Source organism: Papilio polytes, unplaced genomic scaffold, assembly GCF_000836215.1.
Source record: "Papilio polytes unplaced genomic scaffold, Ppol_1.0 DF822067.1, whole genome shotgun sequence".
Taxonomy (NCBI): domain Eukaryota; kingdom Metazoa; phylum Arthropoda; class Insecta; order Lepidoptera; family Papilionidae; genus Papilio; species Papilio polytes.
The window spans coordinates 9080144-9099971 of NW_013527137.1; the positions used below are offsets into that span (position 1 = coordinate 9080144).

Here is a 19828-nt window from a genome sequence, read left to right on the forward strand (position 1 = left end):
AAAGCGCCATCTACCAAAACAACAGCTGTCAACATTTTTCAGTTTCTTTCCTCACTTCCTGCGATTATTTAACACCATAAAATCATAAAATTAAGAACTCAAGAATGGCCGTAAGAATTCTATCAAGATTGGTACTGCCAGAGATAAAAGGCGCAGCGTTCGTCAGCTCTGCGGCAGCACCGGCTACTTTATCCGACTTCGATGTTCAACATAAAACTCCAGTGATCAGGAAGCAGAAGCTGATTCCTAAAGCGCAGTATGGTGGACGGCACGCTGTTACCATGTTACCTGGTGGAGGTATTGGACCGGAGTGCATGGGCTATGTTAGAGACATTTTCAAGTGAGTTAGCTAAAATTATCTTGACATTACTAGAAATAATGGCACTTGTTTAATTGAAAATTTAATTAAAATTACTAACAAGAGCTTGGATGTTCCAAATATGTTGCCCGAATCCGATGCTATGCTTGTGGTGTACATTCCATCATCATTAGCACATATATGTCTTGAGAGAGGTGCTCAGAATATTGCATATAACTTTATGGTTATTGTACTAGTCTAAGTAATACCAATGTTTACATATTTTAGATACATTGGTGCCCCAGTTGACTTTGAGGTAGTTGATATTGACCCAAATGTTGACAATGATGATGATGTGCAGTATGCTATCACAACAATTAAGAGGAACGGTGTTGGCCTAAAGGTATGCAATTTTCTTATTCTCTGATTCTAATACTATAGCGATTTAGAAATCTGTGGTCTCTACCTACCTCTCTGGACATGAGTTGTATCAATGTTAATGGAAATGTTTTTCAAGAGTAGGTTCTCAAATATGACAACATATACTAAGTTGGTTATTGACCATAGAATCTTACTAAGTTTAATGTATTTTATTCTCTTATTTTAATTTTTTTGCCAATTACATTAGTTGACACATCAATTGTTTCAGGGTAATATTGAAACGAAGAGTGAAGCCGCATATGTGACGTCACGTAATGTCGCGCTACGTAATGAGCTAGACATGTATGCATATGTACTCAACTGCAAGTCCTTCCCTGGAGTATCTACAAGACATAAGGATATTGACATTACTATTATAAGGTAGCTATTTGTTATACAAAACCTTGCTTTGTATTACAATAGCCTTTGCTTGCTACTTTAAAAAATAGCCTCTATGTTCTTGAACAGAGTATTCCACATCTCTATCAAATTCCATCCTGATCTATATAGCTATTATTGAAATACATAGTAACAAACATCCATCCAGTATATAGTATGTATCTAAAGCATAAATTATTATTCCTATCATCTTATCCTTTACACATTCAATTTATAAACAGTTGTAATATAAACGAGCAATGTAATGTAACACTTCAATTTAATGATTGTGCATTTATATGCACAATCATTAAATTGAAGTGTTATTATTAGTATTAATAATATAATATAGTAATTATTAATATTAATATTAATAGTCATTATTGACTGGATGTTCACTGAAATTTGAACTCTATTTATATGACAATAAGACTCACTATTTGTTGCTTTGCTAATTAATTATGTCTCGATACATTATTTGCCATCTTTTGTTTACAGACAAAACACAGAAGGTGAGTATGCCATGTTGGAGCATGAATCTGTCCGAGGTGTGATTGAGTCCATGAAAGTTGTGACCGCCAGCAACTCGGAGCGTGTCGCTCGCTTCGCATTCGAATTCGCAAAGAAGAACGGAAAGAAGAAGGTGTGTACTACAGTATCAAAACTGAACTAAACAGTTAGTTAAAAAAAATATAATGGTAGACAGTGATTTAATAAAAGTAATAATTTTTATGTCAACCAAACTGCTTAATTATTATGATTTTTAACTTGTAGGTGACAACTGTACACAAGGCGAATATAATGAAAATATCAGACGGTTTATTCTTGGAGACATCACGCCGTCTCGCCAAGGAGTACCCGGAGATCGAGCACAATGATATGATCATTGACAACTGCTGCATGCAGCTTGTTGCCAAGTAGGTTGATAATCTGTCTAATTTCTATAGTTGAAAGATAGTGCATTAATTTCTTTACCAATCTGTTTAATACATCATTTCCAGACCGCACCAGTTTGATGTGATGCTAATGACCAACTTGTATGGCTCCATTGTATCCAATGTCGTCTGTGGTCTGCTGGGAGGAGCGGGCCTGCTCTCTGGCAGGAACTATGGCGACCATTATGCTGTCTTTGAACCTGGCACTAGGAATACTGGTGAGACTTCATGCTTTGTTTTGTTCTGGAATAATTAGCTTGGACCATCTCTCTTGGTGCTGTTGTTTCTACCCTTAATAAGGGATAGTCTTAATTAATCTGGTCTAGTGCGGTTTCTTTAATTTCTTTGCAGTTTTTAGACAGTGTAATTTATAATAATATTGTGTAGGTACCGCGATCGCTGGTAAGAACGTGGCGAACCCGATAGCGATGATAAACGCGTCTATCGATATGCTGGAGCACCTGGGGCACCACTACCATGCGGAGCTGCTGCGGCGCGCCGTGCACCGCACCGTCAACGAGGACCGCGTGCTGACACCAGACTGCGGCGGCAGTGCATCCTCCACAGACGTTGTCAACTCCATCATAGGTAACATCGGTCATGTCGGTCACTAGACGAGTTTCACAGGTTGCGACACTTGCCCGCTAGATGGCGTTGTAATTAATACTGTAGTTTTCATTTTAAAGCCGCTAGATGGTGTTAAATTTAAAATCCATTCATATAAGGTCTTTGGTGACCTTATCTAGAAAGTAGGTTTACATCTCAATGCTTATGGTAAATCTGATCGCTTAACTCATTTAAACCTAGATAATTGAAATAAAAATTCTCAATCATGTTTTCTAAGAGAATTGACAAAATCAAAACAATCTAGGTCGCAAAAAACGTAGCTGAAGCAATTCGTCGCAACTTGTAATACATTGCCTTCTTGTCCCTGTGGGTAGTGAATAAAAAAATGTTAATTTCGATATACCTCTATAAACGCACAAGATTAAGAAACTCACATATTTAATTATCTATTATGAAGGACCGTGCCAAATGAGTATCCATACTTTTGCAGCTTTTTTGGACGAAATTAAGTTTTAGGGTAAAAAAATTATTCACTGCCCATACCATGCCCATATAAAAGTTACTAATAAGTATTTCTTGACTCCAAAGAGTTCAAAACGTAACTAATCATAGTATTATGTTAGAAAATTAGACAATTTTATTTATTTCAAACTCAAGCCAAATCGAAAATGGTTATAATTTAAAAGCTAAACAAGGATTGGTGTAATTGTAAAATTTGTGATTTTTTTCTTAGTTACCACTAAGGAACACATGAAATGTGTTACTTAAATTATAGTATTATACAAAACTGAATCTGGTATTACAATAAAACCTTGTACTAATTAAAGTTTACACACTATATGAAAAATTAGCAATTATAACAGAGTTTATCTCATATCAGACAACACTATTTTTGACAGCTGTCAATGGAACTTAAATGGAAAGTAAATTGACTATTACTAAAAATATCTTTTTCGATATTACAATACTGTATTGGTTAAATTATTTTCCAGGTTTTAAAAATTTTCTTTTTCATTTAAATTAGGGTTTTCATTTGCTGTCAAAAGTGGTCAATTTTTTATCAAAGCTGTAAACAATTAGTTGAACAACTTTTATTAGTAGTTTTTTTTTCATATGTAATATTGCTTTATCATGTATTATGAACCCTCGAATCCGATTTTATACATAACATAAATGTATTACCATTGTACTATTGTTGTTTGTTATTTATTTTGTAAATGTTTTCTTCAATAAATTCTGACATCATACATATTGTAGTTTCATTTAGTACCCTAGTGTATGTAGTGAGGTACATAACCTCTATATATGTAGTATTTAGCAAGTCTGCACTACTTTAAAGTAAGTAAATTACATTAACGCGAATTACAAACATTGTTTTATTAATTTATCTAAAACATGCAACAGACAAGGTATGATTTCTTAGTTTCCCAGTCATGTATTTATATATTCTTAATTCTTATTTTCTTACAGAAAATGCATATCTTTTCGTCAACGACATGGAAACGGAATAAAAATATTTTGAAGTCATTTGGGACATAAGTAATAATTATTAAGACAAGCCGATTAATAATGTGATAAAATGACAATAAATTATTAGATTCAATGACGGTTTTCACTAACCTTTACTAGTCGTTTATTAGTGACATTTGATATAGATGTTAAAGAGATTTAACTAAAAAGTCTTTTGAATTCTTACAGCTTTACAAAAACGCGGTATAGTTATACTTATGAATAAAGTGAATATACAAATTTTGCTTATACTCAATTTATTCTTTTACAATTCCTTTATACTGGCCCAATCCGCTAAGGGAGTGCCATAGATAAGATACTGAACTGAACTGAACAATTCCTTTTTTTTTTTAATTAAATTACAAGCAGAGTTGGGATTAGACAACGCAGTGGCATATGAGGGGAAATAAAACAATGAATTAGGGGTACGTAACGATATATTGAATACATTGTTTGTCACATAGAGATATGACATCATAGTGCGCGATCGACGCTTTTACACTTAAAAACTATGATTACACATTAATTAAATAATAACTAAAATATTACTAAAGAAAAATCATATAGAAAATAAATGCGGCAATATAAAAATTTCAGTTTTACTTTTTTTAATTCATCTGTGACTTTGATGCCAGTTGCTGGCCAATGTTCGTGTAAAAAAAAAACAATAAAGAATGCTATTGAATTTTAAATAGATTGTAAATAATCACCTTTTCCTTAAATACAATTTTAAAATTGTTTTAAGTTTATTATGGACTTGCTACTCAATTTACTGCGTTTAACGAATAAAATGAAATAATGACAAAATATGCAATTTGATCCAATTAAGTAAAAATTAAGCTTTATACGGTCAAATTAATAAAATGAAACCAGAAGATTAAACTAAAATCGGAAAGATGTAAAGCGACAGCAGGCGTTAAATTTGACGTCTTAGACAACATTTGGCAATTTTAAATTTCCTTAGCACCAAATTTGGCTAAATTCTTATTAACTGAAATACGCAAAGCTTCGATTTTTAAAACATTAATTAAGTAGTTTTCGAATATTTAAGCTGTTAAATAAAAAAAGTATAAAAGAAGGCGGTTACGTATTTTCGGTCAAAATAAGAAATATAAATCAAATGACCATAGCTTCAGATGCTGATAACTGCCTTCTTATCTTAATATCTTTATATTCTTTTGTTCTAAATGCAATTTGTCAATTATACACAATATTGTGTCGGCCTTTTCTTAGGAATGTGAGAATAAATAAAAAAATTATAAAAACTATCAATGGATGTGTTCTTAAGTATAATTGAATGTTTTAATGGATTGTCTATATAAATAGTTAAATTATAAAGTGACAGCTTAATATTTTATTCATTTAATTTCTATGCTTTTGGTTCTAATAAGATTATCTGTTGTATTTTATTATTTAAAAATTGTTAACTGAAAGACATTTAACAAAAAAAAGAAAATTTTATATTCTTTTTCTTCTTATGAAGTGTAAACATGGAATATCTTTTTAGTTGTCAATTTTTGTTATATACAATTAAGAGTACATAGCAAGTACTCGTCGTTATTGAATGATAAATGCAAAGTAAACAAAAGCCTCAGCTGCGCTTAGTACTAAATATAACTATAATAAATAGATACATAGGGCCATTTCACCACTTATTAGACAAAATATTTGTTCATTTATCTATGGTCTAATAGATACGTATCTTTAATTCGTATATAGGTCGGAAATATCTTACAAATGTACATAAGAACAATATGTTTTATTATAAAAATTAAAGCTCAAAATAGTAAAGTGGTGAATCGCGGCGAAATAGAATTACAGATAAATAATTAAAAATATATTTAAGAGTTTATCTTTTCCTCATTGGATGAGATTTTAGACTATCAGGATCAGTCTATTCGAGAAGTTTCCATCTTTTAAACTTGAAGTGATAGTGGTTTTATAATACGACGTCGGAACTGATCACAGTCAATAGATATTAAAATAGTTAAACTTATAAAACCTGTAAATGTTGAGGACCTCGCTTATAAGACAGTAATAAAACAAAACCACTAACGCTTTGGAAATAAAATAACCTATGTATTGCTAAAATTCAGTCGTTTTAAACTGACTCTACAAACAAAACAACATTTATTTATAATGGTTATCAACGATAATACAAAACCTAAACTTAAAATATAAAATCCACTTTTAGGGCAAACTATGGTATAATTAAATGGCATCAGAATCACAGATGATTTTAAAAACAATAAAACTATCGTACGAATCACATTTTTTATAATAAAATAATAACAATTTAAAATCACAGGTATCCGACAGATCATTTCACTTAAAACTATAAGGAATTCAAAATTGCGGACGGAGTCGCTAAAATGTTGCATACGAATAAAATTTTCGTCTACATTTTGCCATGTCATGCAACATTTTAGTGAATAAATGCCCCCGTCACACATTTGAAAAGGCAGATTCAGTTCCATGCAAACTATGGCATGCATTACATACTCACATACATCCTCACAAACCCTTGTTCTTATAAAATGCCTATTATATTGAACACATAGTCGCACCCCAGAACCATCGCTCGCTGCGGTCGAATGCAATACCATAGTTCTGCCGGTCAAAATAATACTGACGATCAGCTGCCTTGTAGAGAGCTTAAAATTAACAATAAATACGCAAATTAAATACAAATGATAATGACTAATTACACTGTTAAGTCGAGACAGCCGGTGTAACGTTACAGTTACGTTAAATGAATCAGTACCGAAAAAAAGCGGAATAAGGAATGCCGCGAACAACATAAAGTAAAATCCACGCGATCTACTCGCTACAACGCTACGAATAGGAGAAAAAACGGACGCACGCCCGCCAAAAATATTAAAAAACAAATAAGTCAATCGTACGCAAACGTAGAACAAAAACATACGTGCGAATAAAGATACCGCGTTCGGATACGCGCAGACAATATTCCTAACTACATAAAATTGTGTACGTATCATGAGTACGCACGTATTTAAAAACGCATACGTAATTTGAGCGTATGTTATATTAACGGTCGATTGTGACCATGTTACACTACGTTTAAATATGTCGTTACGCCCGCTACATGTTTTTTTTATTACATCGACGAACATTGAAGTAAGAGAGAGACATAGTTTCGTAGGATACACAGTGGGCGGGGGGCGTGCGGGGTGGGCAGGGTGGGGGACAACGATTACATGAAGATGGGACAAAGAGAGAGGGTCCGCTTTTTCACTGTACTGACGTGGCTCTAAAGGTTAAGGGCAGTGTTGCTTTTTGGGCTTCTTCAATTGCTCCTCGTCGATCCCGGACTTCGGTACCTATGGGAACAAGTGACATCACACAAAGTGCTTCATGGTAACTTGTGTTAACTGGTCATTTGTTGTTAGTTACACTGTTCATAACAATATTTTTTATGATATGTAACAATTATTACACATATTAGAATATTATAATTGACTATACTAATTCTTAATAAAAAAAATACTACACTACACTACACTCGTAATTTATTAAGTAAACAAGCTGATGGCCCAAATAATTACATAAAAATATAATGTTATCTGTTTTTATAAAGCAAATGAGTGGGATAACAATATGTAGTACAAGTGTGTCGTCGGTGAAAGCCCACGGTAAGTGTGTACATACCTCGGTATACCGCTCCCCCTTAAGCGAGACGATCTTGTTGTCTCGGTAGCGCACCATCTTCTTGGGCTCCATCTTGGGAGCCAGCGGCTTATGCTCCTTCGTCTCAGAGTTCTTGTCCACGTACGAATAGCTGGAATTTAAATATATCGTCGTTTAAATAGAAAAATGGCAGTATTCAAAATGTACATTACTTACAAGACAAACATATAATTTTTATTCAATTTAATTGTTCCTTTAAAGTTTTAAATTTACACAGAAGTTATATATTTTTAAAAGTACTTAGGTAATGATTAGACGGTGTGATTAATTTGACTTATAAAAGGAGGCAATTTTAAAAAATGTCATTTTACTATTACATCGAATACAATTTTCTTATAAATTGTTTCGTTAAAGCTTTGGCTTTATACTAAGTGTCGCTTTATTTCGTTATAAAAGTCCCTGAATAGACAGCGATATATTCATCGCTGTAAAAAACCGAATGCAACGATGTGTAAGTAGAGTAAACAACACGTCATTCATTTACATCTCATGTTAATGTAAATTCTGTTTTGTATGAATATATGAATGTGATGATCTCGTAGTGTTATTTTTGGATCCGATCCGATCCGATTTTTGGATCCGATCGAAATCAAATCAATACGCAATTCGATTCACATATCAAAATGTTAAATCGCCAAAATCGAGAAAAACGACGGTTTTTACACGAATATTACAAAATGTAACTTTCTGTAGATGCCAAGATAATAAACAGATTGCCTACCCCATTGAGTTACGGTTGATAGTAAGTTTTCATGTTTAAAGTTGGAAGAAAGAAGAAAAGTTAAATAATTAGCAATACACGAGAATAGTAATCAATACTTGTTTTAAATTTCGTCCAGATCCGTTCAGCCGTTAAGAGTTACCTCCTGACAATCATCCATACATCCGAACTTGCGCATTAATAATATTAGTAACAGTAAGAAGTAAGAATGCATGTCTAACTATTTGTATAACTTTAGCATTAGTTTGTTATTTTATCGTATTTATAGTTTTGTTGCGTATATTTTATTTTAAGAACAGCAGTAAAGGCTTATTTTATTGGTATAGTGGTTCTCAATTAATCTGTATTTTTTTATAAGACTATGTTTGTGTGTGTGTGCCTGACCGTGCGATGATGCGCGACTTGAGCTCGTTGTCGTCGCAGAGCGGCGAGCGCGGCGCGGCGTGCAGCGCGGCCGCCGACAGCGCCTGGCCCTGCTCGCGCCGGTGCAGCAGCGTGGCCGCCGCGCGCTCCGCGTCGCCGCGCGCGATCGACACGCAGTGCTTTATCTATACCAATACCGCTGTGCTTCACCATCGACATCGATCGATAAGAGAGAGAGGAGGAGCGAAGCAGAAAGAGTAGAGAGAGAGAGAGAGAGAGAATGCAGAGTAGGGGATAAGGCAGAGAGGGGGAAAGGGGGAGAGGCAGAGAGGGGGAAAGAGGGGAGAGGGGGAGAGACAGATATTGGGGGAGAGGGGAGGGGGGGGGAGGAGTACAGTAGAAGTACCACTAGTAGAACCTTTACCACTATGTACAATCGGGGAAGCTGGTGGTCAGATAGTTCTATTGGTTACAGTTGTTTAATCGTATTATGTATTGATACGCCGCGATATAATCAATAACACAAAGCTTCGATAGATTTTTATTATTATGTCCTCATTTTTCCAATTCATTGCTAATTTATTGGTTACTTGTAAGCGGCGGAGTTTGTCTAGTTTTTGGAAATGAAGCATTTCCTTGTAGCGAAAACGTTTCGTTTAATGAAGCACCGTTGAGTTCCGCGACTGTACTAGGTATTCATAAATAGGCGTAAATTTATATTCAGCATTAATGTACTACAAATGTGAAAGTTCCTGCTGAGCTGGGAGCAGTAAATAGTCTTTTATATACCCTTTTCTACTATAAAAGGTTTGCATCAAATCTGAACCTTGTTACACCGTTGCAATCGCATATGCATAGTGGTCACTTATTGTCAGGTGACCCGTTTGCATAATTTTGTCGTTCAAATTTATAACAAAAAAAATGATGTCATTATAAATTGACAATAAATATAACTGACCTCCATAGAGCAGGTGTTAGGGAACATCTCGTGCAGCACGCGGCACTGCTCGGCGTACTCCTCGCCATCCAGGATGGGGCGGCGACTCTCAGTGCTCTCAGAGCTCTCCGAGTTGGAGTGTGATCTGATTAAACATTACAAATTGTTAAAAAATAAAACAGATGTATCATAAACTAACAAAACACTAAAGTTTGCTTGACTGGGAGCTCAATTTATATACTATAATTTGTAACTTGTGGGTATTTTTAATTATTTTACTAGTTTTAAGTAATTTATAATAGAAATATACAACTTTAAATCAATAGGTTAAAGAGATTGTAAATAGTTGTAAATAATTTCTGCTATTAAAAAAAACTAACTATTTTATTGTGTGCATCTCTAGAATATCAGTAAAATGTGCTTACCTATTGTTCTTAGAAGGCAGCATCTCATTAAGGCTCTGCAGAGTAAGACTGAGCTTGTCACTCTCACCAGAATCATCTATAGTTACAAGGAAAGAATGACAATATATTTAATCAATATAACATCTAAAATCGAATATGCAGGTAATAAATTTGCTTATTAATGGATGTAATAAATTTTAAGTGTGGAAAGACTTGGCTTTTTAATCTTAATTAATCCTAATGTCGCAACTTGGTCAATAGCACTTTATTTAAAAACCTATATTAAATGTCACTCACCACTGGTGGAAGCGGAGTCGGTCTCCACCCGCTGAGACAGCTGGGCTTCCAGCTCCAGTACCCAGGTGCATACCACCCCAGCATCAATGGTTGCAAAGTCCGGCATAAAGGCTGCCATCATCTCTATAAAACCTACAGAATAAAACAAAAATGATTAGCATTACAACAAAACAATTTCAACATGCCAGATTGCAAAGTAGAGATAAAGTGTTATTTAAGAAAAAATAAAAGTAATATTGCAGGCAGGCATTAAAGATTGTGAATAAATGAACAAATGCTTGTTTTAAATGCATTTGCATGTATTTCAGCTTGAAGTTGATCAGCATGTTGCGGTAAAAGACAAAGAGGTGTGGTCTTTAATCCTTATGGAGTGATCACCGTTGGAGAATGGCTGGAATGGTTTTAAATATTTCAGCCATTAAAAATTATTTAAATACATTGAGTGTCAGATTTATAAAAAAATAATTACAAACTCAAAATGTTCATTGAATAAAAACGAATGAAAATATACTTAAGCCTTTCATTCAATTTGTGCAATCAATAGTGACAAATAAGAGAGATAATAAGATATTTTATTCTACTGTTGTTTTAATACAGTTACTACCCAACATCCGTACCTTCAACATCAAAATAGGCGTCTTGAGATGCTTCTTCCAATATAGAAATCACATAAGCGAGAACAATATCATCGATTACATTTATATTCGCGGAAGGGATGTTTTTCGCGATGAACTGAGATAAACTCTCCTTAACAAAAGATTCTTGTTGCGCTATGGAACTCATTTTTATCTAAAACAATGAAAATATGTTAAAATATTGAGAAAATAGAAGCAATCTAAACTGATTTGCGTTACGCGTCGATAAACATTCTTTTTAACGTCACAAATAATGTATTTTACTAGATATAAAATCGGTGCAATAAATTTCTTACCTCTCGTTTGCTGCCTACGGGAACCGAAGATATCAATATGGTACGAATTGATTTTCTTCGGAAAAATCTAGGCACCGAGCGGAGCGACAGAAAATCAATACAAATGAACTTTTTTTAGTAAACAACTTTTGTCGTCAAATGTCACTGATTTTGATCGTTCAGCCAAAACTTACTTCACCGCATCAAAATCTTGAAATATTTTTAATTTGAAATTAATCCTGTTTTTAGGAAGTAAAATGCACAAATTACACGGATTTAAATCATAGGGCTTAAATCATAGAAACATAGTTAGAAAATATGAATAATTGATTTCTAGCAACACTAGTTGAAATTTAGCACTGATGGATATATTATTTTCTATTTCTATCATGTCATACCATTTTCCGCCACATTTAAGCACATAATAAAAGTAACTTAATCATACTTAATTACATTGGCTTCCTTGTTTTTTTACTTTTCAATGCTTGAGAAAGAGGTCCCAAGGTTTCGGAACTGGAAAACCACCACTCGTAGGTGAAGTAATTGATTACCGATCCTAACTTTACTAACTAAAACTAAAGAAGGAAATCTGAAATCTAAAAGAAGCTTGCAATCTTTGTTGAGTCTAGTTGCTTTCCTTCTTTGCGTAGCTTTTTGAAGCTCCGGGCTTTATTGACTTCTAGAGCGTATTGTTTGAGCAAATTGTGTCGTATGTTGTATTAGCGACAAATGCAACTAAGATTACATCAAAGCGAATAGAATTATTTAATCTCAATGATATTTATGTATAGTTAAGGTTATTGTTATGGTTAAATTAAAATGAAACACCATTTGTTTTACAATAGAATTTGATATATTCCAATTAAAATTTTAAAATATAACGAACAATCATATCTCAATACTCTTAACATTTTCTAACATGATCGATAAACACAACGCCATTTTCACAACTACCGGGTAAATAACAACATTTTCTTTGGCTTAATCGTTCAATTTGAAAACAATAATAACTGAAAAATTTACAAATATTGCTCGTATTATCATTACATTTGTAAATATTTGTGCTCGACATTTCGTTGTTTGCCCGACTGACAGAAGGATTTATTTGTAGATATTTAAGTATGTCTGTATATATCCATTCTGCTGTTTTTTTTTTTCGAAATCAACACATCAGATGTCAGTCGGTTTTTTTTTAATTACAGCTAACAATTAAACTTTCAATAGATTTGTTATCTTAAAAAAAAATTGTAACTTAAAATCAAATAGAAATATATCTATTACTGTATATTGCTCTATATTTAAGCTATGCATTAGTAGTTTTTAGTTCGACATTTAGAGAAACAGATTATTTATATTAACACACATATTTAGGACACTTTTATAATATTTAAATATTATTTTTAAGTAGCTTATTCTTTTATTTCAATAATAGCAATATATTAAAAAATAGTGATTAAGAATTTGCAATATATATTTTCTTAAAAATTAAATTATAGGTATCTTAAACATCAAATTAATTTTTACTACATAAAAGTAAATATTTAAAATATTTTTCAACGCATTTAAAAATATCGTAGTCCTAACAAAAATATCGATTGTGTGCATCTACATAAATTATTTGCTATTTGGTGTAGGAAAGATATTTTTTTTCTTTATTTTGGTAACTCATAGACATATTGTTTCACATACAACATCTAAAAGTATAGTAAAATATGGTAATACATACATTTAAAATAATTTCTTATTAGAAGTTTCTCCAACATAAACATCTAACACACGACATCTAAAATTAGATGTTACAAAAGATATTTTAAGTTTTTTTAATTAGTGACAGTATATATTTTGGTTTGAAAGTATATAGTTACGTCATTAATTTTGATGACATAAACTTTTAGTTACTTGCTAATAAAAATCATGGAGGACACAGACTATATATGGTAGTACGTGATAGGCAGAAAGGGAAACTTTAGGATTAACATTATTCGAATACTTAGAAATGGGAGTTATCCAGCCTTTTAAAATCTATATATCTTGTTACTTCGAAGTGTACTTTTATAAAAATAAAGAGCTTAGGTATAGTGCAGGTACATTTATGAGGTAAATTAATTAAAACGAGTTTAAACCAATACATCCATTTGGATGACAATAAACTTTTCTCGCTTTGATAATTAAGAAACTTAGTAAAGTCATGAACTCAAAACTTATCTTTTGTACTTCGGGTTTTTTGTAGATATTTTTTAATTTTTCTATCAAAGGATTATATCGGTGGGTTATTTGCTCTATGTGGTGCAATATTTTTTTCTTCTATCTATGGTACGTTATTCGACTATTGTTTAATTATATACATTAAAATTTGAATTTAGAATATTTTTATTCGAATTTTAATTTTGAGACAAGCTTGATTTTTTTTTCGTAAATACGAATTAAAATTAATTATCTTGCATCAAAAAATTGACTTACAAAAAATTAACACTTTTTCAACAATCATTGATAGATATTTTATATGTAACACAGTACGCATGTTTTGATAGACAAATACATTTATATAATCTTTAAACTAAGGGACAATGGATAAAAAAGATCATTTTCTGTAAATAATGTAATGAAGCAACCCGTTTATGATATGTACAATCCGTGAAAGGGAAAATGCTTTTGAATCAATAGGTAGCCAGCCATATTGCTTTTAAAAAATAAAAAATAAACTATTTTGCATTACAATGTCTAACTTCACCGCGTCTAGAGGTTAGGATTTTAGCCCTTAGTAATCCTTAATAATTTAACATTAGCGTTTTCAATGGATAATTAAAATCAGGATGTTGACACAAAATCAGCAATAGAAAAAATGTTGTATAGTATTCATACTAGTTAATTCGTATGTCTAATATTGTTATTCAAAGTTAAATAAAAAAAATAAGATGTGCTGCCCATTGTCCCTCTCTTTGTGCCATTCGGTAAAACTAGTGCAATTCTTTTAATATTTAATATTAATTTATATGTATTCTCTTTACGTAGGTATGTAATTGACCACTAAAACATTTGGCAGTTTGAGATATTTTTATGTGGACCTTAAATTTTAACGTGTCTATATAACATATTTTATTTTTAATAGGTAACATTAATGAATAACCTCATATATCAACGCACTAATCTCCACTTGTATCATTAAAAGTCAAGTTCAATTAAAAAAAAACAATTCAGGTAATATGATTAAATTTGAAATAAAAAAAAATCAATAAAAACAAAGATGCATATCGTATGTATTATCTAAATACAAAAAATAATCATAATTCCTTAAGTAATTTCCATGGAGTTTCCAAAAAGAAACCATTAACACGTTTTTTTTTATTCTTACATTACAATTTGCTCGTAATGCGGAGATTAGTAGTTCTATAGTTACATCTATGATATAGGATTTTTATTTCAAATTCGTTCTTTTAAATATCATTTTCAACTTCAAATTCAGTTATTGTTCAAAATCAGTTCAGTTATTCAATTTTATACTTTAAAGACTGAATTTGTTCCGCAAAATGATGAAATTGATTTTTAAAAATACGAATTCAAATAAAACCTTTATTTTAATATTGCAACACATGTATCACGATAAAAGCGTAATATCACTGAGGTATATTGCGACATAGATCTTAAATACAACATCAATATTCAATTAACACTAGTCGGGTATTATATTCAATATTTTTTTTAGAATAGGTATAGTTACATACTCCATTTCATACATATATTAAATAAGATATTTTCACGAGATTATTTAAAAAATACGGTACATCGTAATTAATGCACAAATTAAAAAGTACACCAATAAACAATCAATCAATATCTTCCTATTTCTAAAAAGAGCAAGACAAGTTCATAGTATTTTCAACTCATTGTGTAAAATATCAACAAAGATCAATTACTGGGGATTTTACCCTTGATGTTTTGTAAATAGATATGGACATGTTCTTTACTTTTAATTTGTATACTTTAGAGTTTTTGTTACAATTATTTAAACATATTGTAAACATAATGTTTGTGCTGGAATGACGTAGGCTTTAGTGAACTAATGTTCCGTTTGTTAAAAATAAAGTAATTTTTACAATTATTTTTCACATGTCGAATTCTTATTTGAATTCTACAACAATAGTAGTAGATTCTATAATAAATTAAATAGATTCAATAGATTGAAATTTGTTAAGATTTTGAAAATTATATTTTAATTGGTTTGAAATAAATATTTTTAAACGCTGGACGTAGCCTGCTGACTGCTGTGGTCGGACAACACCGAATTAAGGTCTGACTCGCGGAGGGTGGGGGGAGTACCGAATGGAAAATCCTGAAAATAAATAATTTAAAAATTTTATTTAAGCAGCCCTTTAATGTAGCCTTACCACTAAATTAACACTGTGGTATTTCCTTAACACTTAATATGAGTTTCTTAGTTATTCCTCTGTTTATATGTTAATCCAGAGGTTTTTCTTACTTTGTCATAAATTGTAGCTTTGTAATACCTGATGTGGCAGTGTGCGCGGCGCAGGCGGTGCGGGCGGCGCTGGTGGAGGGGCGCGGGGCGCGCGGGGCGAAGCGCACTCCGCGCATTCCACGCCCGCGCTCGCGCTCGCGCCTGCCCCGCGCGTCGACCGCCGCGACCACGACTCCGGCATGCAACTGTCAACACACAATTACAATTTACAGTCCTAAATAATGTTAATGTGTAGTAACTATTAAAGGACTTTGGGATACTGACGCGTGATGTACAATGTGTGCGCAGGGCAGTGAGGCTAGGGGCTCCGGACGGTCCGCAAGCGGCTCGCGACAACGTGCGCACGCCGGCGCCGCCCACGCGGCCGCCGCACGCTTCTGCCGCGCCGCCGCGTTGTTGTCACCCAGCGCCGTGTAGATCTCTGCCAGCCGCAGACGGACTCGTCGCACCAACATCTATAGTGTAACAAAAAATATTTAATGCCACACTCAAATTTGTTAACAGTCACTAAGGAGGACTACATAGGGCCCGATAAATTAAAAACCCGAAGAATTACAATACATTTGCACAATGTTAGTATCATTATGTGGCGCTGAGTATCACCTTAGCGCCGACGGAGGTGGCGACCTCCAGCAGGCGCGTGTTGAACTCTAGCGGGCGGCAGTTGCAGATGCGGCCCTGTAGGCGCAGCGCCTCGAGACAGCGCGCGGCGCCGTCCATCGCCTCCATCTGCGCCAGCCGGTCGCCCAGCGACTGCCCCGCGCCCATTGCCACCTCGTAGTGCCTATACGCGCCATAAACGTAAAGAGTTTTTAATTGTCTTCATTGTACCGATGTTAGTTATCTGAAGAGTTTATTAATGTACTGATAAATACCTCAAAGCTTTTCCGATGTCACATTTCCTGCGGTAGACGTCGCCGGCTATCCTAGCGGCTCTCGCGTAGCAGCCTTGGTCGCCAGCCACCGCTGCCAAACGGAGCGCCTCCTGCAGTATTGACATTGTGTAGGTAAGTTAAGTTACGCGAATCGTAACTTCACACCACAACATTCTGAAGCACACGTGAACTTTACATATCGAAATGCCTCCGCTTTAATCTCTATAATCAGTGTTGACAAAGAAAAATAAGTCTTAGCTTTTACCGAGGATTATACAAAAGAAGAGAAAGATAATGTACGAATGTTCTAGCTTAGGGTTTGGTCAGTACAGTCTTAAGGATTTTTAGTTAGTTTTGAGGTTCAACATGTAGCACGTACATTGCAGTAGTCGTGAGCGTCACCAAGCTCGCCGCGTGCTCTTAGTGCGGCCGCCATCTGCAGCAGCGCGGCGCGGTGGTGGCGCGTGTTGAGGTCTGCGGCGCGCGGGCCTCGGCCCAGGTCGCAGGCGCGCGCCGCGCACGCCACCGCGCGCTCCGCGTCACGGAGGCGACGCCACAGCTCCGACAACCCCACGTACACCTACCAATATAGGAAACTTATACGGGGAACAGCTGTGCGTGGAATTCACACAAATACAGTGTTTGACGTTCCGTTGACAACATGAAAGCAGTCCTAGTAAAGTATACCTTTACAAGTACGTGCCACGATGTTGCTAGTATAAAGAACTCTTTTCGTCTTATTACAGGTACATTCAAGTAAAATGGACTTTGCAACTTAATTTAATAGAATACTCTAGCATAAGTAACCTGTAACAAGAGCGTGTTGTCATTCTGCGATTGGGCGACGGCCAGGGCCTTCTGAAAGCCATCCATGGCCTTACTGAAGGCGCCCAATTCGAGGCTCACGGAGGCGACCGTCAGGTGTACGCAGCCGGCAGTGGACCCGCCCCCGCAGTCATTGTACAGCGCATGCCGGGCGTATGACAAGGCCCTAAAGAAAAATATCCATTTATGAAAGAAAATTGGCTCTATATTTTTTTTTACATACACGCTAGATCTAAGGTTTTTGATAAATCTAACTCTTTAGTTACCTGTCAAGTCCTCCGAGTGTTTGATGAGCTCGCGCCAGATTTAAGTACGCTTCGGCGCGCATCGGTGCCGAATCCAGCTCCTCTGATATACCGAGCTGCCGGTGCGCGAATTCTAACGACTCTCTGCAAAAAATAGTTCAATTTAGTCAGTAAGATCATGGGGTTTACGAATGCCGTGTATTGGTGGAGTGTAGATAAAGTTGACTTAATTATTTGTGTAGTTACCTGTATTTCCCAAAGTCCATGTACGCCTGGTATAGGTGGCCGAGCAGCGCGAACTTGTCGCTGCGGTGTCGAACGCCGCGCAGCGCCGACAGCCACACCTTCACCGCCAACCGCTGCTCGTTCTGCCCGTACAGCCGCACACCACGCTCGATCTAACGGTACACATGGAAATTGCAAGGATGGCCAATCCTCAAACTTCTTTGTAATGATTATCAAGATATAAGAGTATGTGTGCAAGATCTTACGTTGGACATTTCGAGACTAGATGCAGGAAGATATAAAGTGTCCAGTGCATACCTTTCTTCTGGCCAGATACTGGTCTAGCCGGGAGCGGCAGCCGCGGAAGCAGTCGAGCAGGCCAGCGGGTGGCGGCCGGTGAGCCGGTCCAAACCGAGAGCCCCATCGTAGTGCGCCGTTCCTCTCGCCCTGGTACTCCTCTGAGAATGGAAATACCTCTGAAAACAAAACAACATTTAACACATTAAATTAGTTTTCAACGAAGATAATTACGGACTTCGGAAAATGCTAATATTTTTGTACTTTAACCACTGAATTTCAAAAATATTCCGATATCCAACATCGTCAGCAATATTTTAAGTGGTGCTTGTTAGAACTTGAACTTGAACTTTAGAAGAGTTGAAACAGTTAGGTATAAGTAAAGAATTATTTTAAGAATTGATGATGTGATTTCTTTACGGTAGAAGAAAATAAATGAGTAATGACGTCACAAGAGAATGGCAATACCTGGTGGATCTTCGAGCTGGTGCCTGGAAGGGTCAGGCGAGCTGAGGAGTCGTGTTGCCGACAACTGATGTGCCGGCACCCCGCTACAACGTCATACAAAAAGTTTCCGTTAGCAATTGCATTGCAAATTCAATGATTTTTAGAAATTCAGCACGCTAACACAAAATCTCATACCGACTTCTAGCAGCAAGCCGACGTCTTGTATCTGCCGACGCCGGTTTATTGAAGCTGTCTGTGTATACTGTCCTTACTTATATGAACTAGTTATAATATTACTGTGGCTGTACTGACCCAAGGAAGTCGCGCGACTCTAGTGAGTCCCATGACATGTTCCGCGGGTGCAGCCGGCAGCGTCACCTGGCGGTCGGGTGCATGGCTCTCACCGCGCGCGCTCGCCTCGCTAACCTCCTGCGAACGAAACAAAAGTGATAATAAAAATTAATTTATGGTGGCAAACAAAGAAGCGATTCTCCGATATAGATAATTTAGAATAGTGACCGCTATCCCTAAGCATACACCATAAGATGATTGGACGGTAAAATAATTTTCAATTTTCTTAAAAACCCTCCTACAAAAATAATATACATATCTATTAATTTAATGTTATGTTTTATCAACATCTTCTTAAATCTAATAAAAGAAATTTTCTCTTAACTGTAAATTGGTTAACAAATTGGAAGCCCAGTCGTGGAGTTGTTTGTTCTATGTAGCGAGCGGAGTGTTTACACGCTGCTCCGAGTACAAGACTAGAGATGGGCTTCTGTAAATAAATGTAGCGCTGTTTGTGTTTCAAGTACAACGTAGCTGATTGTACTCGAAATAATCAGAAAGGGTCACTAAGTAATTAGACTCTACTCTTATAAATCAAACTTATTGTCAAAGTAAGGGTTTGAGATAAAGAAAAATGGTTTTAAAGAATTGTCTGTCTTAATCTTAACACCAATGGAAGCTAATGTAGTTACAAAGTTT

General features: G+C 35.0%; 3 protein-coding genes across 3 annotated transcripts; 1 reads left to right on the forward strand and 2 right to left on the reverse strand.

Moving 5' to 3' along the window:
* The first annotated feature begins 12 nt into the window (after positions 1–12).
* Positions 13–4201, forward strand: LOC106107169 (isocitrate dehydrogenase [NAD] subunit gamma, mitochondrial-like). Its single transcript, XM_013287892.1, has 8 exons — positions 13–340; positions 587–701; positions 948–1099; positions 1595–1739; positions 1871–2013; positions 2098–2249; positions 2419–2619; positions 4069–4201. The coding sequence occupies exons 1-8, from the start codon at positions 105–107 to the stop codon at positions 4107–4109; spliced, it is 1185 nt and encodes a 394-aa protein (XP_013143346.1). The 5' UTR covers positions 13–104; the 3' UTR covers positions 4110–4201.
* A 325-nt stretch (positions 4202–4526) lies between these two features.
* On the reverse strand, positions 4527–11574 carry LOC106107172 (CUE domain-containing protein 2). Its single transcript, XM_013287897.1, has 8 exons — positions 11469–11574; positions 11155–11326; positions 10538–10669; positions 10262–10337; positions 9858–9981; positions 8921–9084; positions 7777–7906; positions 4527–7448 (listed from the first exon to the last, which is right to left on the reverse strand). Exons 2-8 carry the CDS (start codon positions 11318–11320, stop codon positions 7386–7388), a joined length of 855 nt encoding a protein of 284 aa, XP_013143351.1. The 5' UTR covers positions 11321–11326; positions 11469–11574; the 3' UTR covers positions 4527–7385.
* A 4107-nt stretch (positions 11575–15681) lies between these two features.
* On the reverse strand, positions 15682–19188 carry LOC106106936 (43 kDa receptor-associated protein of the synapse homolog). The gene is made up of 12 exons (XM_013287594.1): positions 19151–19188; positions 18860–18942; positions 18413–18570; positions 18116–18267; positions 17891–18013; positions 17607–17790; positions 17179–17379; positions 16800–16909; positions 16528–16708; positions 16189–16379; positions 15953–16109; positions 15682–15777 (listed from the first exon to the last, which is right to left on the reverse strand). The coding sequence occupies exons 1-12, from the start codon at positions 19186–19188 to the stop codon at positions 15682–15684; spliced, it is 1674 nt and encodes a 557-aa protein (XP_013143048.1).
* Between the last annotated feature and the right edge of the window lie 640 nt (positions 19189–19828).